This window comes from Myodes glareolus, chromosome 7 (assembly GCF_982192425.1).
Source record: "Myodes glareolus chromosome 7, mMyoGla1.1, whole genome shotgun sequence".
In the NCBI taxonomy this organism is placed as follows: Eukaryota; Metazoa; Chordata; class Mammalia; order Rodentia; family Cricetidae; genus Myodes; species Myodes glareolus.
This window is the reverse complement of record NC_142032.1, coordinates 89,579,295-89,606,786: the sequence shown is the minus strand read 5'-3', so window position 1 is coordinate 89,606,786 and position 27,492 is coordinate 89,579,295. Positions and strand designations below refer to the sequence as shown.

At 45.3% G+C, this 27,492-nt stretch overlaps 1 protein-coding gene across 2 annotated transcripts in view; it reads left to right on the top strand.

The window, feature by feature from the left end:
* Positions 1–19,501, top strand: part of Insc (INSC spindle orientation adaptor protein) — a 109,842-nt gene extending 90,341 nt beyond the window's left edge. For both annotated transcript variants that reach the window (XM_048460330.3, XM_048460333.3), the window contains exons 8-13: positions 162–333; positions 4,066–4,244; positions 10,449–10,515; positions 13,344–13,499; positions 14,773–14,849; positions 18,876–19,501. In XM_048460330.3, the coding sequence (XP_048316287.1) occupies positions 162–333; positions 4,066–4,244; positions 10,449–10,515; positions 13,344–13,499; positions 14,773–14,849; positions 18,876–19,004 (780 nt within the window). In that variant the 3' untranslated portion in view covers positions 19,005–19,501. The remainder of the gene's footprint in view (positions 1–161; positions 334–4,065; positions 4,245–10,448; positions 10,516–13,343; positions 13,500–14,772; positions 14,850–18,875) is intronic.
* Positions 19,502–27,492: the final 7,991 nt, after the last annotated feature.

The following is a 27,492-nucleotide window of genomic DNA, read 5'->3' as shown; positions in this document are numbered from 1 at the left end:
ACGCTCAGGCTTTCTCTGGCTCCACAAGGGGTGTGGACTGTTCTCAGAAGCAAAAGTTGATCTCGTCGGATGAGAGGCGTTGGTTCTGCCTCATTACTGTCATCAGTAGTGGCTCCATCCCTTTCAAGGTCCACAAGGACGTTTCCTGTCTCCATCTGCAGGTGGATGGTATCCTGTGCTTGGCCGACATCTTGACAGATGACAGCCACTCAGAGGCCACTCGAGCTGAGGCTGCAGCTGTTGTGGCCCAGGTGACCTCCCCACATCTGTCCTTCACCCAGCACCTTACTAGCTTCCTGGAGAACATGGAGGAGATTGTGACAGCCCTCATCAGTGAGTAATCCTGGGTTGAGTGGAACCCTTATGTAAGAGGGATTCAGCACAGTTGTCTTCAAGAAGGACCAAGAAGGACTTCCCACCTATGTCTCACCCGATTCACAATGGTCAAAGATAGTCACGCCAGCTGAAAGGCACCATTAACGGATGAGGCAGTTTTGAGGAAGTCTGTAGTCAAGAGTCCCCTATGGAAATGCACACAGCTTCTTGCATCATCTTGAACAATGGTTAGGGTTTACATGGCCTTTCAGAGGGAGTTCAGAGCAAATAGGGACTTAAAGTTTGACTTCAGTAGGTTTTGTTCCTAAAATTTCTGTCATTGCACCCAATGACTGAAACAATACTAATTAGCACAAATGACTTTCCAGAGAGAACTAGCTGGCTACAACCTGCTGCAGGAAACCACACCACTTGACTTTGCATCATGGGACCATAAACAGGTTAATTCTTCTTGGTTCTCCCACTTAGACCTGTGCAGGCTTGGCAGGAGAGAGATTTGTGCTATCTAGAACATTCTCTTTCCCTAGCCTTTCCTTTTCAGAACTGCAGAAACTAGCACCTGTTTCCGGGTAACAATGCCCGGGAAGCTTGTTTGAAGAGCTCCGTTTCCCCCTCCGTTCAGACTTTTGTTTCTCTATGCCATACCTTTGTCATCTCTAAATCCGTCTTTATGTTTTAAGATGAAAATTAATTAAGACTAATTCTTGGAGTTGCCACACCAGGTCTAAGAATATCTGGAGTTGCCCGGATTTAGAGAAAGTGTAAGACATTGGGATAGGAGTTGAAACAGCTGAGCTTGGGTTCTGGCGTTTCACTTAACCATCAACAAGTAGCTACTGGCCAGCAATCCTGTGTGGGGTTGTGTGAGATTCTGCCACTCACTTACCATGACATCTTGTAAATTTCATTTGATAATTTTCCTCCTATATGCAATGAAGGACTACAACCTGCTTCTTTAAAGAAGCCTTCTGGTTCTAGGATTTTACTGCCAGAAAGAACTTTGCATATAGGAGTATCAGTTATGTAGAGTTATTGTCAACTCTGATCAGGTCTCCTATGGGCCAGATTTGGAAAAACGGGTGTGGTAACACACATCTACATTGATACAAAGTCAATAAAACATGAAATCCATAGAAAACCCTGGTTGGAGGGAGTACAGGAAACCACAAAGCCCAGGGTTACTCTGTTTGAAAGGGTGAGACTCAAGAATACTGTTAGGATTCACCATGCCAGGAGTCTTATGCTCAAACTCCCACCATGGTCTGGCAGGAAAGAAATGACTTGAAGGCATCTAGATGGAAGAAGGAAACAAGAGGCTCTTGAACCTTCAATAAGCTGAGGAGCACATTCACAGACTAAGTGTGGACAGGCTTGGGTGAAGCACAGTTGATTATGGCCTTGTGGGAAAATTAAGCTGAGGAGCACATTCACAGACTAAGTGTGGACAGGCTTGGGTGAAGCACAGTTGATTATGGCCTTGTGGAGAAGGCTGACACAATTTAAGAACTAAATGTCAAATTGTATAGAAGCCCTCCCAAATAATAAACAAGGTAAAATGTGTAGACCCAACAGTTCTTCACATTTGTTACCTGCCCATTCCTGTTCCTTTGTCCGGACTGCATTTATCTGGACAAAGAGGAGGAGAAGCCTTTGTATTTCACCCATGCCCAGGAAGATGCACTGTCCAGCCCACTCTCAGAGCCAGCAGATGGGATATCTCTTCTGGGCAGGATGCCAGAGCTCTGTTCTTTGGTGGGAAACAGCCCTCTAATTTCTTGCCGTTCCCTGGAAACATTTAAAAATGAGTCACTGGAATCCTCAATTTAATCTTCCTAACACATCCCAGGTGACTCAGACTGTAGTTGAAATAAATGTGCAGCAAAATTAAAAGGCACTTAGATGGTTGTGCTAATAATCGATGTGTCAGCATCAGTGGCAAGTGCATGAGGATGAGGGGCGGCATTTATACATAGGGACAAATCTGCCAGGGAGTGGTCCCATACCAATGTCTGTATACAGAGAGGTGGGCTTGGAAGGAGTCAGTGGCCCCCAGTGATTTTACCCAGTCAAGGGATGAGGGGAGCATCAACTGTGAGGAGCTTTTAGTTACTTGGCTAACCTGTGATCCCAGCCCTGGGTGGTGAGATCTAGATGTTTACTTCTAGATGTGAGATCTAGATGTCTGGGCTGGTCTACAGGGAACAGAACACCCCAGAGGCAGTAGGCATTACTGCCCAATAGAACTGATAGAACCTATGTCTATGGGGGCATCCCAGAGAATGAGCCAAGTGGCTGAAAGAAGAGGCAATCTGAGGAATAGAGAGAACAGGGATTTTGGAATCAGGTTAGCCTAGATATTTTTTCCTCATTGGCTATAAGATCTTAGCAAATCACAACATCAGGTATTTAATTTATGAGGCCACAACAAGATTGGAGGTAAATGACTGAATTTAAAGCAGCTCCTGGTCCACGATAAATGCTCAAGAAATTGTACTTGTGACTGCTCCCCTGAGACTCAGCCTCCATATCGATACCTATCATTTTTTTCCCTTGAGGATGAGCCCAATGGCAGTGGCACAGCACAAGGAAGACCTCGGGTGATTGGCTGATACTTCTGCTCATCCCACTTTGTGGGGGGGGCTATAACTACATCTGTGAAGATGCCAGCTGCACTGTCAGAACCCTTAACTATAATCAGGCCTAGCTCATTTTTGTCTCTGAAATTCCTTCCTCTTCAGGAGCTGTTTTCTGGAGTGCGGCCCTCCCTTCTCTGTCTCTGTTACATGAGGGACAGAGCTTGTCTTGTCACATCCTGACTGGTGACCCAAGTTAGAGCTGAGACTTACACGCAAGGGCCATTAGGACTAGCAGCACCATGGACAGAGCCTCTTGTGCCTCTTGAGCTGGGCATCTGTTGTGGGTCCTTAGTACGATTGAAAGGGCAAGTGGGAACACAGGCTAGTGCTGGATTGTAACCATTGGACAAAGAGAGAGAAGAGCCCTGGTACCCAGGGGCTTGTGTAGTACTTTCTACAGCCAGATGTCCTTGTCATCTGAGAGCAAAAGGAGATAGAGAAGGATGGGTGGAAGGCAGAATCTTTGCTTTCACTTCAGCCTCTTCCTTCTCCCATCTGGAGAGATGGGAGTGCCTTCCTGCCCCCACGGCCTCTGCATATGCTATTCCTCTCACTTAGAACATGTCCTTCCTCCAAATATCATCGTGACTGACTACTTCCTGTCTTAAGGCTTCAGAGTTACAGTTGCGTCATTGAGACATCGTCCTTTCCTTGTTTGACCCAGTGAGTCCCTACTTATTCTCTGCCTTAGCATTTATCTGTTTTCCTTCTCATATTTATCAGAATTGGTAATTATTTATATCAACTTCTAAAGACTCACTTTCTATTACCTGCTACAGAGAAAAAGTATCACAAGGACCAGGGTGTAACCTGTTTGATCCATCTTACCATCCCAAGAATTCAGACACCTTGGGTTCATTCATTAAAATACTTGTGGGTGAGCAGGAATCACACACAAGGGTTCCAATCCCAGCTCTGCTACCTAGGCAGATGGCATAGTTCCCTTGATAGTGACTAATTTTGTTCATCTCCAAAAAGAGTATCAAGACTCCTATCAAAATAGCCTCTCTCCCAGAGTTATTGTAGGGGCCAAGGAAGATCAGTCATGTGCAAAAACTTGGCCTTGAACTGTTTCTTCCTTTTCACGACCCAGAATTGTGCCAAGAGGCCTCATCGGGGGAAGTCTTCTTGCTGGCTTCTGCGGCCCTTGCCAACATCACCTTCTTTGACAAAATGGCCTGTGAGATACTTCTGCAGTTGAACGCCATCCGTGTCCTCCTGGAAGCCTGCAGGGACAAGCAGAGAGTGGACACACCTTATACTCGGGACCAGGTAAAAAACCTAGCAAGACCTAGACTTCCCACAAATAATCATGGTGTGAACAGGAAGAGATCATGTTCACATAGGCCTAGCTGCTTGCCCAATTGACTGGCTTCTGATGCCCAGTGCCTATTGCAATCCTAGGTGTTAGTCATGGGCCCAAGGCTGGAGTGTCTACCCCATGTTGGCCTTCATTGTGTGTCTCCTTTAGCTAGATGCCTCTCTTGAATCTCTTTCCCACATGGTATGATATTGAGCATCTTCACTTCCAAGCACCCTATCCATAGCCCACTCTACTCATCTCAGATGAGATCCAGTAGGGACACAATATGAACAAGGCCTTTGAAGACAGGTGATATGGATTCAGCAGATCTTTGCAGTAAATAGTCATGTTATATTGGGCAATTCATTCTTTCTTCATTTGTACAAAGTGTATATATAACGACAGAGTCGATGAAGGAATCAGATGGACTAGTGAATGCAGACTCTTAGTGTAGACCAGGACAAAGATGCTGTAAAGTGAGCGGATGCCCCATTGGGGCTAACACTGTGCACAGCACTGAGTGAGAAGCTGCTGAGTGTAGCCTCCTTGTGTAGCATGTGATGTTGCTTCCAGCGTGAATGGCCCATGACTTGGCAGCCCCCCCATGAGGTCTCATTGAGGGTACCTCATAGAAGTGAGAATGTGGTTAAATAGCAGGCAAAGGAACACTCTCCCTGCATCTGGGTTCAGGAGGATTTTTTTTATCCCCCTGTCTGAGCTGAGCCCATCTCCCACTGTCCTCAGGATGGCTTCGCCTTCTGCCCTGGCTCTGAGCAGCCACTTAGCAAGAGAGAGCAAACCCATTAAAGAAACAAATGGCTCTCTTTGCTATGGCAGAGGGAGGATTAAGGTGATCAGAGGGCTCTCTACAATGAAGACAAAGAAGATGAATTGGGCTCTGAAGTGCTCACCGCCCCCTGAAATACTTAAGAAATTAAATGCCCCATGAGGTTTCCGGTAATGAGCATGCCAGTGACGCCAATGCTGTGCAAAGCCTTCTAGTCTTGGCTATGTATGTACTTAGTGAACCTCTGTTTGGACAGTGAGAACTCCTCCATCATCTAGGCAAGCCAAGTTCACTTCATTTGTCAAGCAGAATCCTCAATGGCAAAGCCTACTCTGTCTATGCTCGTCCTTGGATATAGACCCCAGAGTACAGTCTTGGGTTTCCATCTACTTCTGCTCATCTTGAAGAAGAGAGCACGGATCATATCTGGATGTCAGGCATCAAGAAGATGGTCCTAGGCTGGGGAGGAAGGAGTGCAGTTGGTGGGATGTTTGCCCACCATTCACAAAGCCTTGAATTTGCCTCCCACAACTGGGCACAGTGGTACATGCCTGTAGTTCCAACCCTTGGGAAGTAGAGGCAGGAGGATCGGAAGTTCAAAGTCACCTTTGGCTACTTAGAGGGTTTGAAACCAACCTAAGACCCTATCTTTAGAAAATAAAATAAATAAAGGAAAAGATAACCCTATTCAACTGACAGTTTCCATGGCCCTTTAGTTTCACACCCATAGAGTGTTGTACAGAGGCTAATCACAGACACAACAGGGTAGAGAAGGACAGCCTCTAAGGCTGTGTGCAAGCAGTGTCCTTGGCCTCTGAAGTGGATGGAGGGTACTGAAAATAAAAATGTTACCAGCCTTCTGTGAGCTGCATTCACAGAGGCAGTGTGCTGCCTACACGTCCACAGACATTCCTAGTCTAGTTGGCATATTAGAATGAACATATTTTGTAGCATTTCTGGAACTCCAGTGTCAACACTACTTACCAGGAATCCATCTATCAGAAATGCAAATTACTGGGGGTTGTAATGGTGACTTGTGCCTCCAAAGCCCTCAGTAGTTTATAAATCTCTGCCATGTGTATAAATAATAGAAACAGCACAAGTTTAGGTGTGCTCGTGTTCAGACCGTGTCTCTGTTGTTTCCTAACTGTGTGACCTCAGACCAAGCTCTTAATCTCTTAAGCCACAATTTTCTCATCTGTGTAATGGAGATAATAACACTTCTTCTCTCTTCCAGCCCTTATATGAGTAAATGGAATGGCGTTTTAAAGCATTTAGAACCAAATTGGGTACTCAGTAGTGACTGGGGTAGGTAAATGTAGTAGGATAGATTGCGATGGATCTAGATGGGGATGTCCAATTTAGGGTAGGAATGGAGCTAGGAAATACAGTTAATGCAGTGGGGAATATTGGATGGTGTGAAGTAACGGGTGGCATGTATGGCTTCAGGTTATGTGTGAAAACATGCAAGGTGTGTGTGTGTGTGTGTGTGTGTGTGTGTGTGTGGTGTGTAAGGTGAAAAGTACTATAAACTGGGAGATGGTTCAGTTGGTCAAATCCTTGCTGCACAAGTATGAGAACCTGATTCAAATCTGTAGAACCCACATAAAAGCTGGGCAAAGGAGCATACACCTGCAGTCCTGGTGCTGGAAGGAGGAGACAAGTGAGACCATGGAGCACACTGGCTCCATCCTAGCTGAGTTGACAAGTCCTAGGTTCAGAGCAAGGGCAATTCAATATACGTAGGTGGAGAATGATTGCTCTCTGGCTTTCACATGCATGCATGTATGCATGCATACATACATACATGAGCACATACATCATAGGGGAGAGAGAGAGAGGGGAAGGAAAGGGAAAAGGAGGAAGAGGAGAAAGAGGAGTAGAGGAAGATGATGATTCCAGAGCCATGTTAGATATTGTTGGATAGCTTTGGTTTGAAGAGTAATGGTAATTGCAGTTTTGTGAACATTAGCTTTTTTGTCTGAATCCCTGGGTGACATGAGTACCCATGACGCGACATTAGCTGTACACTAGACGTTCTGTGTCATAGGGTCTGCCAGCCGAGACCATTTGTCTCTGTTGGGTGTTCCGGGCATACTTCACTTGTCTTCCATGCACTGCAATCTTCAGAGCTATCCTCCAGCACAGCAGGTGAGGAAGGATGCTGTGGAGTTAGGGTGTGGTCAACGTGACTGCTGAGAGTTCTGGGGAGGCTACACATCCTGGACCAAGTCTTCATGTCTGCCTGTGAGCAAGGATTTCTGGACCCCCTGCTCTAGGGGAGCCCAAGAAAACCATTTTCTCTGTGTGTATTGCTTTCAGAAGACTTAACCAACCCACTTCTTGCCAATCAGAAACGTTTATTTTCGAATTAGTGACATTGGAGAGCCCCTGCTGATCTGGGGTAATTTGCTATCTACTTCAGCTTTCCTAAGGCCTTTGCACACCAAATGAAAGGTGATTTTAGAATGCCATAGAAGGCACTGGTTGTTTTCCAGCTAGGAAGGGCTCACTCAGCCTTAGTCTCCTATCGGTAAGACACAATGACTGAGGCAACCCATAAAAAAGTTTCCTTGGGGCTTATAGTTTCAAAGGATTGGAGTCCATGACTTTCAAGGCCGAGAACATGGCAGCAGGCAGGTAGGCATGGTGCTGGAGCAGCAACCAAGAGCTCACATCTGATCCATAAGCATGAGGCAGAACTCAGCCCCTTCATGTGGCTGTCGTCACATTGCTAGTGCTCCTTCAATCAATTGTTCAAGGTCTGGGTCCTTTTAACCCAGGGCTTTCTCAACTTGTCAGCCGGATGCTGGAGTTCAAACTCTGGCAGCCCTAAACCATCTGCCCAGCACAGGTTAGAGAGAAGGTCCATGTCACACATATTACAGTTTATCTGATTCTCCCCAGGAACCCCCAGAATTAATATGTATATGTGTGTGTGCACCTCAATCAAATATGATCCATTTAGAACTTCATACCTCCAGCATGGTAAGTTTATAAACTTGTTTTAAGTTACTAGGTTTGCAGTAATCTGTTATAGCAGCAATAGGAAATATATACCCTTTCATTAACCGAGGCACAGAAGGTTGGGTACCATTGCTAGAGTCATGAAGATAGCAAGAGACAGAGTCAGGATCTGAACTTATATTACCTATCATGTAGGGATGTCTCTATGCTCACCAGGAAACTATAGAAGGGTCAGGAAAAACGGGCCTTAATTTTACACTAGTTGAATAAACCTGGGCCAGGAGAAACTGTGGCCCTGACTCCCGCATTCCATACCCTGACAGCATTGCCAGCATGCCTCCAGCCGGGTGAAGCTGCAGTGGTGGGAGTTAACTACTGGGTGAAAACATTGGCATCTTCCCCCTCTCTGTCATGGTGCATACAAGTAGGTTTCAAAAGGGAGACTCCAAGCAGGGCATAATTGGCATTTATTCAAATTGTGCTTAATTGATTACTTCATCTGCACCTCAGAAAACCACATGGGGTACAGGCTCTGTAAGGAGGAAGTAATTTTCATTAACAGGATCTAAATTAGTCTAACACAAAGACCTACCTGGTGCCTCTGACTCAGCTAATGACTGCCATAGAATAAAGCTGCTGCTGCAGACAAGGTTTTATTTTACTTCCTCCCTTCCCCATTCCTTCTCTTCCTTCCTTCTTTTTTTTTTCCATGAATGTACAGGTCAAGCAAGAGTCTGTATTCAGAAATGCCTGTCTGGTGATGGGTGGAGCAAGGCAGCCTCTGTGTAGTGAGAACAGGCTGTGCCCTGCTGTTATTATCAGCCCAGAGACAGCCAGAGGCACTGAAGCTGGCAGACTTGACCCCTTACGTCTTTTTATGACTGTGCACTTTGTGGCTCTTGGGGAACCTTCCACTTGAGGGCTGCATCTATAACCCATCTTTTCTCTCTACCTTCTTCCACTGGGCCCACAAATACTTGCTATTCTGAAATAGGAGAAAAAAATTTTCAACATACACTCACCACTCCTCTCACAAAACCCTGAGCATTGCAGTTGACTTCAGAATAAGGTTTTGGAGGTGTTTCCCTGCCTCCCCCCAGCAGCTCACTGCAGTCACAACTTAATTCAGCCCCTGACCAAGTCTCGGTGGAGAGAAGGTGATACATAGAGGTCCTGCCTCCATAGTCACTGTGTACTGAGAGGGAGGCAGAGGTGGATATTCTATTATTCTGATGACACCTTTTCCTTTCTGCTTAAGGGGGCTTTTAGATAGTTTATTATAAAGAGTGGTATGCTAACACAAGCCAGCTAAAATCCAGCAAGTGCTCTTTCTTGGCAAATGCTGTTGCTCCATCCATGCTCAGCACTGAAACCTCCTGTCCTGCCCTCTCCACACCACCCCTCGCCGTCTCAGAGGCAGAAGCACAGCTCCTGCTTAGACCACCCCACCAGCACGTGAGAAGCTGTCTGGGGGAGTGGATCACATCTGGGAGAAATAGTTTTTGAGCTTACTATCCATTTCCATCGCCATCTGTGCGTACTCTCGGCTTCTGGGGAGACAGGCACCTTTTCACGGCGTGGTTTCTTTTAGAAACAGCATCGCAGGCATCTCTGCTCATAGTGCCCATACTTCCATACTTAACTTCTTTTAATTTCTTATTTTTTATATCATTTATAGTTTGGGTCTCTTGACCCAATGGATTCCTTGATCCATTTTTGTGACATGAGATCTCTTTATCATGCCGTGGGAGGCGAGTGTGTTAAAAGCTAAGAAACTGCAACCAATCCTGAATGTTCATCGAATGTCAGTATCCTATGATAAATGGCAAAGTCCTTCCATGTGATTTGTAGTTGAGGCTTGAAGACCACAGACTTGTAAAGTGTGGCTAAGTTAATCTTCTCACCAGACTCTACCTTTTGTGCATGCTCTCTGCCTATAGCTCATGTTGAAGAGCAGTGTCAGGACATTGGCATAGGTGAACCCAATCAAAGGCGAATCAAAGAGTCAGGAGATCAAGCCAGAACAGAAGGGATCAAGGGGCCTGAAACCTGCCAATTTTGCCTAAATTTTAGGGGTTAGGCTAAAAGGGGTCCTGCACTCAAACGGCTGGGCCTCAACTTCTTCCAGTGTGAGGCTGTTGTCTCCTGGGTGCCCCAGACAATCATCCCAGAGCCACCCACTGATTAATGGGCGTTAGTCACGGGGACTTACGTCTGGGTGGCAGGAGTACATGAGAATAGAAGACAATACCATGGAAAGATGGACAGATGGACAGATGACAGACGGACAGATGGACATGAAAGGATGGACAGGAGCCAGACTGAAGGGAAGTTCTGCAGCCCCCAGCTGGCCTGCCTTCAGAGAGCGCCATGGGAATTGTACATGCTTATTTTATAGCTTCTCAATTCCATTTTCCAGATTGTGACCATCTTGGCAAACATGTCTGTGCTGGAGCAGTGTGCCTCTGACATCATTCAGGAGAACGGTATGTCTGGGCATGCCCTATGGACCGTCAGGGTATATGGTGTCACGTGACCTTGGGCTTATATAAATCCTGTGTGCAGATATATAAATACACATACATTTCTATGTCTATATGAGCATGTACACACACAAATACACACAAACATAGCACACATGAGCGTGTGCCTGCGCACACACTCACAGAGAGAGAGAGAGAGAGAGAGAGAGAGAAAGAGAGAGAGAGAAAGAGAGAGAGAATTCTGTGTATATCTTGGTCAAAAGTGAAATACTTATTTGCCTTCATTGGCTGAAGTTCTATGGGAGTTAGAAAACAGAAAAGATACTGCCAGGTTGTGATAGTAGCATGAGAAAAAAAATAGTAAGGGGAGATAAGGTTGTCCCAAAGTGGGGAGATGTTGCTTTTTACCCGCCTTATTGCATGCATGGAAAGCTGGTGCACAGGAAAAGAAGTGAGGGAGAGGAGGAGGAGAGGACAGCTGGGCTGCCCCCACTACCCTCCATGGGAATCTCCCTTCCAACTGGCCTTCTGTTCTACCTTATGTGTTCATGGTCAAGGAGAGCTGGAACTGGGCTTGTCAGCCTGAAGGCTGATGTCAGCAGTCTCTGTCAGAAGACAAGGTGGCCGCCTTGCAGCTGGGAGCAGAGCTCGGGTGGCTAGGGTTTCCTGTGACCGAGGAATAAGGGGGCAATTAGCAAGCTGTTGGAGACCTGAGACACTAATGAGAGTGAGCCGGGAGCCTGGGTACCTCTGCTCTCCTAAAGTCCCTTCCCCCAGGCTGCCCTGCTGTCTTAACAAACATGCACTTCCCCCGTTCCCCAAGACTAATTGAAACACACCATTTTGTGTTAATTTCATGTGATTGAGCTAATAATGAGAAACTGTGCTGAGCCAGCTGAGGCCAAGAGGAGAGGCTGCGTGGTGTCACTTGTTCTCTCTTCCTTCGGCACTTGGAGTCTTGACTGAAGTGGCCGATGGCAGCAGGCTGCCACTTGCCCGTGCCTTTGAGGTTGGGATAGCTGCCATCTGGAGACCGCTCTGGGGCTTACAAAGTGCTGTTGACTCTCTCCCTGAGTCCACACCGGTGGAAACCTACCTTGGCCTGGCATCGTGCTAGGCAGCGAGGACAGGGCGTTTAGTGAGCTCCCACTTTGGTCCTAAAGGTACTTTCTATGCAGAATGAGGGCCTTCCCTGGCTGCAGTGTGATGTATAAAATAGCATAGCCACAGAGGGCGGCAGGGGAATAGCAGAGCTTGAATGAACACCAGAGACATACTTGGTGGGCTGCAACCATGGCTGTTATTCGTGATGGCCTCTCTCTTTTCCCTCTGAAAACTGGGAACAGTGATGTATGGTCTCAGGGGTGTGTGAGGATAACCAGGAAGAGTGTCCGCATAGTGTCTCACCCAAGATGAGCCCTGACCAGGCCTAGCGTCTCTTCCAGTGGCAGTCTCATGGGATTTCACAGAGAGAGTTTGAGGAAGGCAGTATTTGTAAGTGCAGAACTGTATTTGCAGGGATCCAAATGGCAGTGATATACCCGGAGGCCACTAGAAGTCAGGAGACTCCTGGGTCTCAATAAGGAAAACCCTAGTAGGTAGTCTGGGCTATGAGAGCCTAGGCTGTATATGCAGATGCCTGCAGGATCCAGACAGTGAAACAGATGAGGTGGATAAGGATTAGTCTGATCTTATTAGTAATAGTAAGCTCCAGTCAGGTGTGGAGGTACAAGCCCCAAATCTCTGATTCAGGAGGCTGCAGTGGGAGGGTTCCAGGTCAGCCTCAGCTACATAGTCAGTTCCAGGCCAGCCTCGGCTACATAGTCAGTCCCAGGCCAGCCTCAGCTACATAGTCAGTTCCAGGCCAGCCTGAGAGACACAGCAGCACATCAATGTCTTATTAATACAAAAGCAGAAATTAACAAGAACAATAAGCTTCTGGCCATATAGAAATGCATGTGAGGGTCACTACTGCCAATTCAGAAGATAAATGTTAGAGATCAGAAATCTAGATTTTTATGGAAGTCATCAACTTTCGTATAATATAATTCTTGAAGCAACAGAATAAAGCAAAACCTTTCTTTAGATTCTGTCTAGTTTAAGTTCCCAGCTGGAACAGCTGAGCAGGGCTAAGATTGTGGAGGGTCAGGGCAGCTCATACAGAAGGTGGGTTTCTGCTGTAAACCTGTAGGACGGGAGATATCCGAGGCAAAGGGGCATTGCCCTCAGAAAGGGTGGGCAAAGGCAGGCGAGAGGCATGGATGTGGGTATTCCTTATAGAACACTCAGGAGACTGATCTGGTTTGGGGAGGTGACAGGAGGCTCCTGAGTGAACTAGATGCAGCCTCCACCTGTCACCCCCACTGCGAATCCGTTTGCTCTGGTGCTTCTCCAGCCTACAATTAAGACGCCTCCTGCCACGGGACTCAGCACCTGTGACCTATCTCAGATGCAGCCCTATCAGAGGTGACAAGGTTATGGGCCCAGTTTTCCAAGTTCCACCCAGCACCCCCATGCGCTGTGTGCTCTGGACAACAGGCTTACCCTACTCAGGACATCAAGGTAGAATTACCATGGCCATGCCCAATGAGGCCATTGTGAAGTCTGAGGGGACTGAGCATTTACTGCGCACAGAACACAGTGCAAGACTAGAATCAGACACATCCCTCTAGATGAGAAGAGGTGACCATATCTGTCTCCCACCTCTGTTTGAGACTCCTCTACCCAAAACTGTTGCTTGAGCTTCGCTCCCATCTCTCCAGCCAGCCCCACCTCGCTCTATGTTGGGAGCAAGTCTCAACTGTCCAAATTGCTTGTTGCTTCGTGGCCAGGTGTCCAGCTCATCATGGGCATGCTGTCGGAGAAGCCAAGGTCTGGGACTCCCGCTGAAGTGGCAGCCTGTGAAAGGGTACAGCAGAAGGCTGCAGTGACTCTGGCCCGCCTCTGCCGAGACCCAGATGTGGCCCAGGAGGCCGTGCGGCTCAGCTGTAAGTGATGCTGGCTGTGGCTGGAATGGAATGGGGAGCTTGGGGTAGAAGTAGCTGTGGTTTCATGGTGGTGTCAATGGGCCGCATATTAGGACTAACTGGGGTGAATCCCACTCTTCTGTGGGGTGGGAGATGCAGGGGTAGAAACCGTGGGTGTAGCCCTAGTCTAGATTGTAACAGGAGATAAAGCTGGCCAGAGTATTGACGCACCTGCAGAGTCCTTGCCGTTCAGAACCCGATTATTTCTTTCACATCCATCTGCTCATTTATTCACTCAGTTTTCACTCATCCTCCGTTCATTTGTTTATTCAAATAAAAAAATTCATGGATTCTGTTACCTAAGTAGTGATACTTTGCTCGCTCACCAGCAGAGGATCCACTATTTCTCTCCGCTGTTGTTAGCTTCCTGTTTGCCTAAAACTTCCATTCTACGTTAAGCTCTGAAGCAGTGATTCTCAAGGTGTGGGTCATGATCCCTTTGCCAGGAGTTGGCTAAGACCCATCTGAAAACACAGATATTTACATTATGGTTCACAGTAGTAGCAAATTACAGTTATGAAGCAGTAATGGAGATTAATTTATGGTTTGGGGGTCACCACAACATGAGAAGCTGTATTAAAGGGTGTAGCACTGGGAAGGTTGAGAACCGCTGCCATACAAGACGATAATGCCAGCCCCGAGCACAGGGTGGCAACAGATAAAGTTATCTGCATGTGAGAACCTCGAGAGTATGTTCAAAGTACATCTGGCAGGCAGCATAGGCCTGCTGATCCGGGTGGCTTGAAGAAGGTTTTTAGGCAGGGCATGTGTCTTCTTTGGTTTGTGATAGCGTTTTCCCAATAAATCCCCAGGAAATGTTAATGGGGTCTATAGTTTTCCTATAATTTTAGCTAAAGTCTACTTTCTGACTGACATAGCCACAGTTGTGAGGCCCTAGTGCACAGGTGTGAATGTTAAATACTGTGTTGGTAAAATTGGAAGTATATACTCCCAAGTCCTTGCTCAGAGAAAAGGAAAGCATGCCTGTAGCATTTACCAAAGATGAACCCAGCCCAGTGCGCTGGCACTTGTGGGTTTGGCTCGGACGCTCTACTTTTCTTGCCCTTGAGCGGAAAGGAGGACGTCTCCTGAAAGTGTCCCTCCAGGTGGGTTCAGTTGCCCCTCTGCAGACTGGCACTAACATGCGCCGTGGGTGAAGCTGGCCAGCGCCTCTGGGTCAGCCTGGCCTGGCTTCTCTGAGCCGGTTGTGACCATCTCCTCTTGTCCTGTGCAGGTATGTCCCGCCTGATTGAGCTCTGCAGATCCCCATCTGAGCGGAACAGCAGCGACGCCGTGCTCGTGGCCTGCCTGGTGAGTTCCCAGCTGCCCTCAGCTTCCCCCTAAGCTTTCAGGAAGGCAGCTGGTTCAGCCACAGTTGGGCATGCCTTGATTCTTCTCCAGGCTCTGGGTGTCATACTAAGATGGCAATGCTGATGTTTTCTATCACTATTAGTGGATAAAACTGTGATGAAGCTCAAGGAAAAGATGAGGAGAGAGAAGCTGCTCCCCACCCAACCCCCACAACCCCAGGGACCTTTTAGGTCTAGGGACTTACAAGGGCCTGTTAAAACTGGAGAGGTGGTCGGGAAGGCTGTTGAGTGGTAGGGTTGATGTCATGGAGCCCCCAGAAAACAGGGACCAGGAAATAGACATCTGTCTAAAGAGAGCAAATTATGAGGAAAGTCTCCTTTTCCTCCTAGGGGAAGCCCTGCGGGGCCCCTCTTGCCGAGCAGCTGCACTGTCTGCTGTGGGATGGTTGGAGAGGGCAAGACCCAACTGCTAAGATCTCTGTGAACCCCAGCAAGTGCGCCCTGGCAGCCTCTCGCTTCTAGGGACTAGGGAACTAGTCAACAGTGCAGATGGGCAATGCATGCTTTGCTTGCACTGATCTTCCTGGGGAGCTATAGTGAGCCCCTGGGGGGCTGGGGCTAGCCCCAGAGCAGAGTAGCAGGACAGCTAGAAGTGTGGCCAGTAGAAGAGAGAGCCAGCTCTTTGGTCCTAAAAGGACACACGGGAAAAGCAGTGAATACAGGGTTTCTTCAGCTTGAATCATCACAAAGCCCTGCCCTTGCCTCGCTCTTCACTGAGCTCAGCTCATCTCCGGGCGTTCTAGATGGACACCGGGAAGCTGTAGAAGGCAGCTGCCGTTGCCATCAGCAGGCCTGTCCTGGCTGTGCTTTGGAGAGCTGGGTGTCACTGAATAGGTCAAAGTGCTCTAGCTCATATTTAGTAAGTATTTGTTGAATGGTTTTATTGCCATTTCCTCTCCTAGGTTTTGGGGCTATAGTTGTGGAGATAGGAGAATGCTCTCCTGTAGACCGGACGCTCTTATCTCCTCGGCGCCTTGGGAAGTCTGGTGAAGATTTTAAGCCTCTTCTTGGACTCTTTTCTTGACAATTTCATACAAGTATAGAATTTATTCAAGCATATTCACCCCCCCATTAACCCCTTCTTTCCCTCCATGCCCTCTGGATTCCTTATTCCCAACACATTTCTCTTCCATTTTCTAAATAATTTTTAAATGCATAAAAAAATTAATGTGGAGTTTTAAAAGGGCACCAATTATGTTAAAACCACTATTCAATATTTATGCACATAGCATATTAAAACCACGCTTGCTCATGGTAGTAAATACCATTTGAAGGCACCTTCCACGTCTCTAATGGGGTCTGCAGATATCGGCGATCTCCGTTATAGAACAGGGGCAGAGATCAGCAAGGTTGACAACCAGAGGTGCTGTTTCAGTGAGGACCTACTGAAGAAAGAGATAAAACCTTTTCTCCTCCAAGTTCTTGAGTCTATTTTCCTATCAAGCAAAATGAGAAATTCATAGCCTGACAAACACATAATGATTGGCCCCAACTCCCCTAATCTTCATCGCTCTGGCCGCAGCAACTGCCTGACTGAAGGACTTGATAGGTAAAGTCAAGGACGTAGGGAGCACTTGGGAAACCACAGGCTGCCTCAGCCGTGAGGGCTTGTTGCTATTACTGCTGGCATTTTTCTCCAGAGGATGTAGAAGGTTTGGCTGCACCTTCAGTCAGAGAACTTTTAAGTGGAAAGGGATGACGTTTGTTCTTGGGTGTCGAGGAGAGCCCCTTTCTAACCCAGCCACCATGCGGGTGTTGACTGAGTTCTCCTGTGAGAGTTTGCCTTGTGATGCTTACATCAAACTTGTGTGAAATTGACCGTGTTCTCCACGAGTTGCCCCGCCCACTGTTCACCCACTCCTCCCTTCTTAGTGTGGGTCTGACTGACACTGGGGCCTGAAGGCCTCCTATAGTTTCCAGGTCTTGTCTGTCTCTGCCTGAAAGTGTTGTTTTTTTCCCCACATACCAACAAATGCCATCTCTACAACCCTGTTGTTCAGCCCTGGAGGCTCAGGTCGAAATACCCATCTAATGGTGTTTCCCGGGAGCCTTCTGTGATACAAAAGCAGGGAGTACACAGTGTATTTCCTCAGTTTCCCTGCTTGTCTTTTGATATAATCCATATCATTCATGTTCTAGACTCTTGAAATTCTGTGGAGGCCTGGGCCTGTTGAACAGACCCTCTTGTTTCTGGCCATGCTCTCTCTCTCTCTCTTTCCCACTTTCTCATGGCATTGGTCTCACTATTCTAACTTGAGGAGGATTCATATCTCTCCCCTGATTCTAGAATGTTCTAAGGGCAAAAATCTTTGTATTTTTACATGATCTTGAGTTTGGATACTAAGTCTTGCATGACTTTGTAATTAGCTGACTTGTTTCCATCCCCAGCCACCGATGACGGTAGATGTCCTTTGCTTGACTTATTAAAGACACCAACATTAAGGTACATGCCTCTGGGCAGCAAGATGAGAGATGCATGGAACCTAACCAAGTCAATGGAGTTGGGAGTTTCTTTTCTGTTCCCAGGGCCCTCTTCTGGCCTGATGACTGCCCTCAGGTGAGGGGAGGATAAGATGATTCAATTACTATCTCCCTTGTGGAGGAAATGGCAGCATGAATTGCCCCTGGAAAACAGGATTGATTGTTCCATGGCAAAGTAGCTGGGTGGCAATTGTTTTTATATTTGCATGTCTGGAAATGAGATTCAGGGATGACTGACTTTAACCCTCCCAAGAAAGGAGACTCTGAGAACAAGGCTTTGGGAGGATACAGAAGCTGTGGGTGTGTGCCGAGGGAGAGGGACACAGATTGGTCCTTTGTTAAGGTAGCCAAGGACGGCTTCACTGGGGAGATGAGAGTGTTGTTGAGAATGAAAGAGGAGGGGCGTGTCACAGTGAAGAGAAGGAGGGATGTGTCATAGTGAAGAGAAGGAGGGGTGTGTCACAGCGAAGAGAAGGAGGGACATGTCATAGTGAAGAGAAGGAGGGACGTGTCACAGTGAAGAGAAGGAGGGACGTGTCACAGTGAAGAGAAGGAAGGATGTGTCACAGTGAAGAGAAGGAAGGGTGTGTCACAGTGAAGAGAAGGAGGGACATGTCATAGTGAAGAGAAGGAGGGACGTGTCACAGTGAAGAGAAGGAAGGATGTGTCACAGTGAAGAGAAGAAGGGATGTGTCATAGTGAAGAGAAGGAGGGACGTGTCACAGTGAAGAGAAGGAGGGACGTGTCACAGTGAAGAGAAGGAGGGACGTGTCATAGTGAAGAGAAGGAGGGACATGTCTTAGCGAAGCACATAAACAAGGCACCTGCCCAGAAGCAGAATTGAGCCCAGGGCTCAATGGGGTGAGCAGGGGAGCTGGATCATTGCTCTTCTTCCCCTTCTTTGACTTGGGTTTCTCAGCCACAGCCTTCTTAACCACCGCGACTCCATTTCGTTCATCTTTCCTTCCCATCTCCTAGTGCTCTGTGAAGGACTGCTGCGTTTGTGGGTGAACTACTAAACCTGGTTTCTGTAAACTACTCAGAGAATCTGAGAACAATAACTTGAGTCCATGGATGTTTCTGGAAGTCCCAGTCTCTGAGAAGAACATATTTTGAACTTACATATAGTACTAAGTTGACCAGATCCTTAAAACAACAGTTTCAAAATGTCCAGTTTCCCAGAGTGATTAGAAAGAAAAAAAAAAACTTGAGACATCAAGACCGTTAATAAAATCATTAAGAGCTTCCAGACGATGCCTGCCACATTGGCTCAAGCGCAAATGAAACCAGGTGACATGGTGATGAGGACACAATAGTGACCAAAATGGCCACTAAAGTGTCATGGGGCAAACATCTGGTAATCAGCTCCAATTGCCTTGTTAACACAGCACATTTCTCAAGATGCATCTCTCAGGGCCGCTGAAGGAAGCACACTCCCGTGTGGGGCCCAGTGTGACCCGCATCTTCTTTTCTGCTTTCTCCCCAGGCTGCCCTGCGTCGTTTGGCTGGGGTCTGCCCGGAAGGCCTCCAGGACTCTGACTTCCAGCAGCTGGTCCAGCCTCGGCTCGTGGATTCCTTCCTGCTGTGTAGCAACATGGAGGAGAGTTTTGTGTAGGAGAAGAGGCACACAGTGGACACTCCTCAGAACACTGGCTCTCCTCGCCTCTTTATTTATATGTAATTTATTTTTTTACATGAAAGAGAAAGGGAAATCTTCATTAGTGAGGAGAGGAGGTGGGCCTCGGAAATAATCTTTCTTTTTCCTTCCTTCCTTCCTTCTTTCCTTCCTTCCTCCCTTCCTTCCTTCCTTCCTTTCTTCCTTCCCTCCTTCCTTTTTTTTTTTTGACTTCTGCGGCTGTGCAGGTGCAGAAGTTAAACTGTGTCAATGCTCACACGACAGGTTGTCACAGGTGACCCCCTTCGTGATGCTGTCTCTCTTTTCAGCATGTACTCTTGCCTAGTCAGAAACAAAGCAACTTTGAACCGGGGTATTTTAAGTGCCCGGCATTTTTAAAAGCTAGTTTTACTCTTCAAAAATTTGAAGTGAATTTCACAGTTGGACAGACAAACTGTAAGGAAATGCTTTCCTTTAATAAACGGAACTATGGAAAATGTGTCCTTTTTATTTTATGTTTGAATTGTAATTTCAACTCAGTTTTTGCTTCTCATGGTTGCATGCCACAGGAACTTCCCCAAGTACAGAGAGAGTTGTCTTGGTTTTACAGGTACATTTAAAATGTGTTTCTGAAGAAACCTAATCTTAGTTGTCCTTGGTTCCTCCACCCTGGTGAGCTGTCACCTCTTGGTGAAGAGTCCCGAGCTGAGGCACAGTGCCTGGTCCTCTACAGAAGGCTTCTGAGAAGGGTAGTGTCCGAGTGACCTGATACGAGCAATGTCTCACCAGCTCTGTCTCCAGTGTCCTCCCGCTCAGAGTCGGACACTGACCCTGGTGACAGTATTCACCCCACAGAAATAAGCCTTTGACCCCCTCCGTGAGCTTCTTTTTCAATATCACTGCTCAGAAGTAGTATACAGACTTGTGAGTGCTGGGAGTTATGATGTCATCATGTGTGACGTGATTATTTGTGTGTGTGTGTGTGTGTGTGTCCACGCGCGTGCCATGGTATGTATGTGGAGATCAAAGGATAGCATGTGAGAGTGGTTTATGCTGTTCTACTATGTGGGTCCTGGGAATCCAACTCAGGGCATCGGGTTTGGTGACACGTTCCTTTACCCTCTAAGTCATCTTGCCTGCCCCCATGAGATGATTTTAAAAGTTCATAAAAGATTTATCAAACACAAATTATCAATGTAAATGAATTAATCTAATGCATCAGGTCCTAAGTATCTAATATCTCCTTTATCGCTCACAATAATCCAATGGTCATTCATCACTGTATGCAGATATATTACTATGCATGATCATATTACTGAATCACCTGGCCGAGGTCAGAGGCTGGTAAGTTATGCTGCACTGTGAGCCTGGCAACTTCTATTGCCAGAGCCATTGTTGTTCCAAAGTCCCATAAAGAGAAGTGACAGTAATGATAATAGTGGGAAACATCTGCATGCCCTTTACAATGTCCTTCCTTTGAAGCCTCTGGATTAATTTATGAATATATTACTATTGATCTATATATTTTTTTATTTAGCTATTTTCTAGCTGGGCAAGCCCACCTTACAGATGAGAAAATAAATTCTCTTCTCTGCTCAGACAATGGAGCTCAGACCCCAACTAAACAGCTTCTGATTCCCTGTCCAAAGCTCACATGGTTAGGAAGGAAGGTTTTTGTTTTTAAAGAATTTATTTTTTATATTTATGGATGTTTTGCCCATGTGTGCGTCTATGCATCATGTGTGTGCAGTGCACATGGAGACCAGATATTCTGGGACTGTAGTTACAGACGACTGTAGTCACCATGTGGGTGTTGGGAACTGGATCCAGGTTCTCTGCAAGAAGCCATCTCTCCAGTTCCAGGAAGACGGTTTTGGATGTATCTCTCTGAGTTAGTTGTTTGGGTGTGGACATCTTTTACCATCTATCAGCACGTGACTTGTTAATACATTGGCTGACTGATGTAGGAGATCCTTCCGTATTTCTGTTGCTTTCATTGGTTAATTAATAAAGAAACTGCTTGGCCTGATGGGTCAGAACATAGGTGGGTGGAATAGACAGAACAGAATGCTGGGAAGAAGGGAAGTAAGGCAGACACCATGATTCCCCTTCCCAAGATGGACGCTGGCTAGACTCATGCCGGTAAGCCACGACCTTGTGGTGATATACAGATTATTAGATGTGGGTTAGTCAATATGTGAGAGATAGCCAATAAGAGGCTAGAACTAATGGGCCAAGCAGTGTTTAAATGAATACAGTTTCTGCGTAATTATTTCGGGTAAAGCTAGCCTGGTGGGCGGCGGGAAGTGGCCCGCCATTCCTTTTACAGAGCATTCCTGCCCAGATTACCGAAGAAGCAACATGTGAGCTGGCAGCTGAAAAAGATATCAAGCCATATGGCTAACATAGATCAGAATAATGGGTTAATATAAGCTATAAGAGTTAACAAGAAGCCTGAGCTAATGGGCCAATCAGTTTATAATCTTATGGAGTCCTGTGTGTGATTTTCTTTGGGACTTGCTGGCTGTGTACCAGGTGGGACAGAAACCCCAACAAGCCGGCCCTTCATGTTACAGCTGACCTCATCATATGAGTCTTTAAACACTGGGAAGGTACCATGCTTGGAAGCTCAAATTGTATTATTTGGGACAGATATTATCACTTATCTTATTTGGAAAGAAAGTTTCACTTTGTTCATTTTTTTTAAAAATGTCTTTCCAGATGTCTCAGTCTTAACAATTACAATTTGCCTGTCAGTTAATCTTTTGAGTAGAAGTAGTGGGGAAAGTGGCTAGATCACAATTCAGTCAGGTAGCTTCCCCTCCTTAGAACTTGAAGATACCCTTATATCTCAGTATAAAGCAGAAATGCTTCAAGTCTGGTTCTCATTTTTGCTAGTAAGAGTTCAAGAAACTAAAACAGCACTATAAAATTAGCATTATCAACACTAGATTAGGAATATTCCTAAGTAAAGATGTTACTCAGACTTTGAAGTGTGGCAGAATTCAACGGGAACAGAGTTGGTGGTGCTGTCTTGAACCTTGGATGTGTACTGTTACCTGCTGTTACTTATGTACCGTTAGCGATGTCATCAAGTAGAAATATAAGGAGCATAAGTAAATCTTCAGTGCTATGAAAATATCCTTGACCTTTGAGAATTCCTAAAAGGATATTGTGAACCTCTGGAGATTGTGGGCCCCACTTTGACCATCACTGGTTTAGGTGAACCGTGCATTTAGTTAGTAAGGAAACTGAAGTGTGTGTTGATGAGAAGAAAGGGATTTTCTCATAATCACATAGATTGAAAACTTGGTGGGTTGCAGGTCAAAACCTTGTTCATTCCGCAGGCTAGTTGGTCAGTAAGGCAGAAATAGCTGAGACTAAAGAAAAGGCGTATGCTGAAAAATTTTAATGTAACACTTGTGATTTTTTATGTATATCAGGAAAGCTTATGGTAGGAAATAGAATTTAACTCAGTTCAAATAAAGAACTCTGGTAAAAGGACTACCTGAGAACTAGTAAGACTAATGTAAGGAGCCACTGGAGACTGTTAAGCCAGCCAGGCATTAACAGTAGACTGCCTTGGCAACCCTGGACAGAGGGTCACATGAGATAAGAGAGTTGCCACAGGCCAAGGGAACAATTGTTGGAGTAATAGACAGAGACTCAGCCATAAACAGAAGTGGAGAGTGTGGGCAGAGAGACAGCAGACCCGACACATCCACACTCTGTCTTCCCACCTTCTGATCCCCCACCAGAGTCTCCTGTGGCCTAGTCACCTGCTCTGGGTGCCAGATGATAGAACATTCAAGAATCTACTTCTTGTTGAGAGAGAAGAATGGAAAAATAATAGAGAACACACCTGGTTGCTGTGGGACAATGGTCTGTAGCCTGTCAATTATATTTTAAATAAATGCTGATTGGCCAGTAACCAGGCAGGAAGTATAGGCGGGACAACCAGATAGGAAGTAGAAGTGGGCCAAGGAGAAAAGGAGAATTCTGGGAAGAAGAAAGTTCCTTCTGCAGTCTTGGTCCAGCCACAGAAGGAAGATGTGACTGCCTTGCCAAAAAAGGTACCAAGCCATGTGGCTAGCATAGACAAGAATAATGGGTTACTATAAGTTATAAGAGTTAATAAGAAGCCTGTGCTAATGGGCCAATCAGTTTATAACTAATGCAGACTTCTGTGCAATTTCTTTGGGACTTAATGATTGCAGTAACCAGACAGGACAGAAACCTCAGACAACAAATGGCATGCCAACGTGGGGCTGACCAAATTTACTTAAAAGCCTGAGAGAGCTTGGGAAGTTATTCTAGATAAAAAAGAATAGAGTTAAGCACAGATTATTGATAGCAGCATTTTCAGGTAGCTCTGTTTACTAGAGGCAAATGCGTCTCATTTAAGAGAGGGTTCTTGACTCAGCTTTAAGTGTAAAACTTTGCAGCTCTTTAAGAGGCCTGCCACAAAACACTCAAATGGTGTCGATGAAAAGCTGACCGCATGCTTTTTGGTGGTGGCAGGGACCTTGAAACGCCATAGAGTTGTGGCAATAGATGTGGCTCAGGTCAGTACCTCTGCCATGAGACTGGAATCTTAGAAAGCTACGCAATGGGCAGGATCCAGCTGTCAAAGCCACAGCTTTAATCCTCTCCATATTGCTCCAAATTAAAGACTCACATGGTCAAAAAAGAGAGATATACAGTAAAGAGAGATTCAAAGATGAAGAAAACCTCTAAATGTTTTACAATGTGTTAAAAATATATGCAGGCTTGGGAGAGAAAAGAAAAAGGATAAAGTCCTTAAAATAAAAAAAAAAGAGAGAGAGTAGTTGGGTGTGGTGACACACACCTTTAACCCCAGCACTTGGGAGGCAGAGGCAGGTGGATCTCTGTGAGTTCAAGGACAGCCTGGTCAACAGAGTTAGTTCCAGGCCAGCCAAAGATACACAGAGAACATGTCTCAAAAAGTCAAAAATTAAAAGTAAAAATAAAAGAAATAGAGGTTAAAATAAAGCCACATAATGATGAAAAATACAGAGAGTCTGGATACTGTATGCTATTATGCTCTCTTTGAATTGTTTGAATACTGAGGAAGGAGCAACAGCTGTTAAAAGATATTTGTTTAAAAATGCAGCTGAATTAATCCAAAGTAGACATGAAAATTATTTCAGAAAGAAAGCATGGAACTGGGAGTAAATTATAATTTAATAAAAACAGAAGCCCTTGATGACTCCTGATTATTGCCAGAAATATCTCTTTACTCTAGCTTTGGATAAAAGGCCAAAGACAAATCAAGATGAATGGTTCACACTATTGATTCCATTTTCAAGTCACCAAAAGACATGTATAACAGCTGTATTAATTTTTTTTAGATATCTCCATTGATCCATTTTAGAGGTTCTATTTGTGTTTATAATCTTATTATATCCTTCATGGTTATTTTTATTCAGATTTCTTACAGAGATTTGGGGGGCTTCTTTACAGGATTGATAGACGCAGAAATGAGAGGATATATTTTTACGTGAATGTGACAATTTCATTTTATTTGAAACCTTCATAGGAAACTTCAGAGTCCAACTGGAAGTAAAAAGAAAAATCTATAAAGTCTTGAAAGTTTGTTTATATTCAGCTTTTGCCATCATTTAAAAACAAGATTCTCATTAGTTTATAGACATCTTCTTTCAGGATCATGGCCTCTCTCCTTTCTAGCTGGAAACTGAATCAGTCCCAGTATAGACAGAATCCACCATCAAGCAGAACAACAACTTTTGTCACTGCAGGGCCTGGTGACCATGGATGGCAGCTGGGAGTCACCTTGCAGATGGGTGAGGTTCCTTCAGTATTAGCCCTCAGGGAAGGCTGAATAAAGAGCAGCTCTTGGGATATGAGCTCCACTGAATGTTCCCAGCTCGGCTTTGATTTCTCTGACTCCACACATCCCTTGAGGAATGGGATGGGGAGGGGAATTGATAACTTTAAGGGTGCTCAAAATTTTATTCTTTAGACCTCAATATGTTAAGATTTGGTGATGGACTCATACCTCCAAAGCATTTCAGAGTTTACCTGGGGGAGTTCCATTTAGATGGTTTGTCTGGAGGACACATTACACAATCAGCTAACTCACAACTTAAGTTTTATTTGTTGCTTTTGTACAAAGGACTTTTGAGAGAATTTCCAATTTTTTTTAAAGATTTTATTTATTATGTATACAATACAGTTTTCTGCCTCCATGTGTGTCTTCATGCCAGAAGAGAGCACCATATCTCATTGTAGAAGTTGTGAGCCACCATCTGGTTGCTGGGAATTGAACTCAGGATCTCTGGTAGAGAGTCAGTGTTCTTAACCTCTGAGCCATCTCTCCAGCCCAAGAATTTCCAAATTTTTAATAAGCTATTATTGCTTGTTTGCATGTTTGGTATATGTGTGGAGGATACACATGTACAGGAGCATGGAGGACAGATACTGATACTGGCTGCCCTCTGTCTCTCTCCACCACCAGTTCAGCTTGACCAGCTGAGCACCAGTGTGAAGGATCCTTCGGTCTCTGCTGCTACAGCACTACTAACATTATAGATATGTGTTATAGAATATTATTGTTGCAAACCTCGTATGTATTCATTCTGTGTTAAGAAAACTCAGGTTTGTTCAAGGAAGACCCCCTGATAAAAATCTCTGGTAGGAGGGGATAGCCCAAATGATCCAACATTTCAAAGGAACTATGTTGGAGTTTCCTCTGAGTTCTACATCCAGAACAGCCTCAAGAATGCTGGCTGTGATGATCAAGCCTCACAGAATATTCCCATCAGGACTTGATCATAATCCCAAATTTTCTTTAGGTCCCCATAAGACTTATCAGTGCAGGAAGTAGCTTAGGAAAAACTACTTCCACATTTCCAAAATAATGGATTATGGATTATTTTTTTTAGAACGTTGGTTATAAGTTGTTATGGATAATGATCTAGAAAAAAAGCTAAACAAAGGAAATTAGATTCAGAGTTCTTGTTTTTAAAAAAAAGGGGGGGTGCTGAGGGACAATGGTCTTGTACTGTTTAAAGATTTGTCACTTGTATTGGTTAAATAAAATGCTGATTGGCCAGAATCCAGGCAGGAAGCATAAGTGGGGTGACCAGAACAGGAGAATTCTGGGATGAGGAAAGGCTCAGTCTGCAGTCATCATCCAGATGCAGAGGATGCCTCACTAATAAAAGGCACCTAGCTACATGGCTAACAGAGACATGAATTATGGGTTAATATAGTATCTGAGAGTTAATAAGAAGCCTGAGCTAATAGGCCAAGCAGTTTATAATTAATATAGGCCTCTGCGTGTTTCTTTGGGACTGAATGATTGCTGGAATAGGCAGGACAGAAACCTCCGCCAATAGCTGGGTATTGGCAATGCCATTTCTTTGAGATCACTTCCCAGGAAGTCCCATAGATCCTTGCGCTGGTGGACCTCTTCTCTGCTGTGGGATAAGGAGGCCCCCCTCAGGCATGCCATGCCTTCTGACTTTCAAATTGAGACTCACTTTGCCAGCTCTTGGGCACCCTGACAACAACTCTGGGCAGTGGAGGCTACAGCCAAGCAGATAGGTCATCAGGCATGTTTTCAGAAGGGCCTGGAAGCCTTGCTATAGTTTCCAGGTGATATATTATCCCCTTTGCTAGTTGACTGCTTGGCGTAACTCATGATCAAAATGAGCAAGATGGAACAAGGAGAGGACGGTGTCAGGGGCAGCCACCCAGTCACTCCGCCAGCCACAGAGTAAGAGTGAAAGTAAGAGATACAGAAGAAAAGGAAAAATCACAGAGGCAAAAGGATATTTTTCTCCTTAAAGACACTCTTAGAGGTCAAGGGAATGGGTCCCCTACCTGCTCCCTAGAGGCCTTTAGCTTGGGACATTCAGCTGACATCTCAGAGACTCTGAAACTCCACACTTACACCTTATCCATCAAGGAAAACCTCTTCCTTGTTTAGCAGCATTTCCTGGAACTTTCTTAATAAGCAGGTCTTCTCATGCCTGAACTCACAAAAGCTGCAAGGCTGTGAAATGCAGTTAGAGTCACATGATCTTGGCAAGGGCCAAAATAAGAGAGCTGTGATCTAAGCCCAACGCACATGCTTTCATTATTCTGGTTGGATGCTGTTTTGCACTGTGTAGTTATTCCGTTTTTCAGTTTAGAGAATAGATCAATGGTGGTGAAATCACATGTTGAAACCCTGCAACTGAGCTGGAAATATGAATACATCTCAAAAATACATTTATCTTAAAATGAGAAAGTTTGGGAAAATATACACAGTTCAACGCTATTTATGCCAAAGTTAAAAATACATTATATATATATGTATATATATATTACAGTTATTAGAAAATTAGATATTATGAAAACATTAACATGTATGTGGTAGTATGGATTGACTTTTATTCCACTGAGATTCATACGATGAAATTCCTCAGAATGTGACCTTACGGTCACTTCAAATGTAATT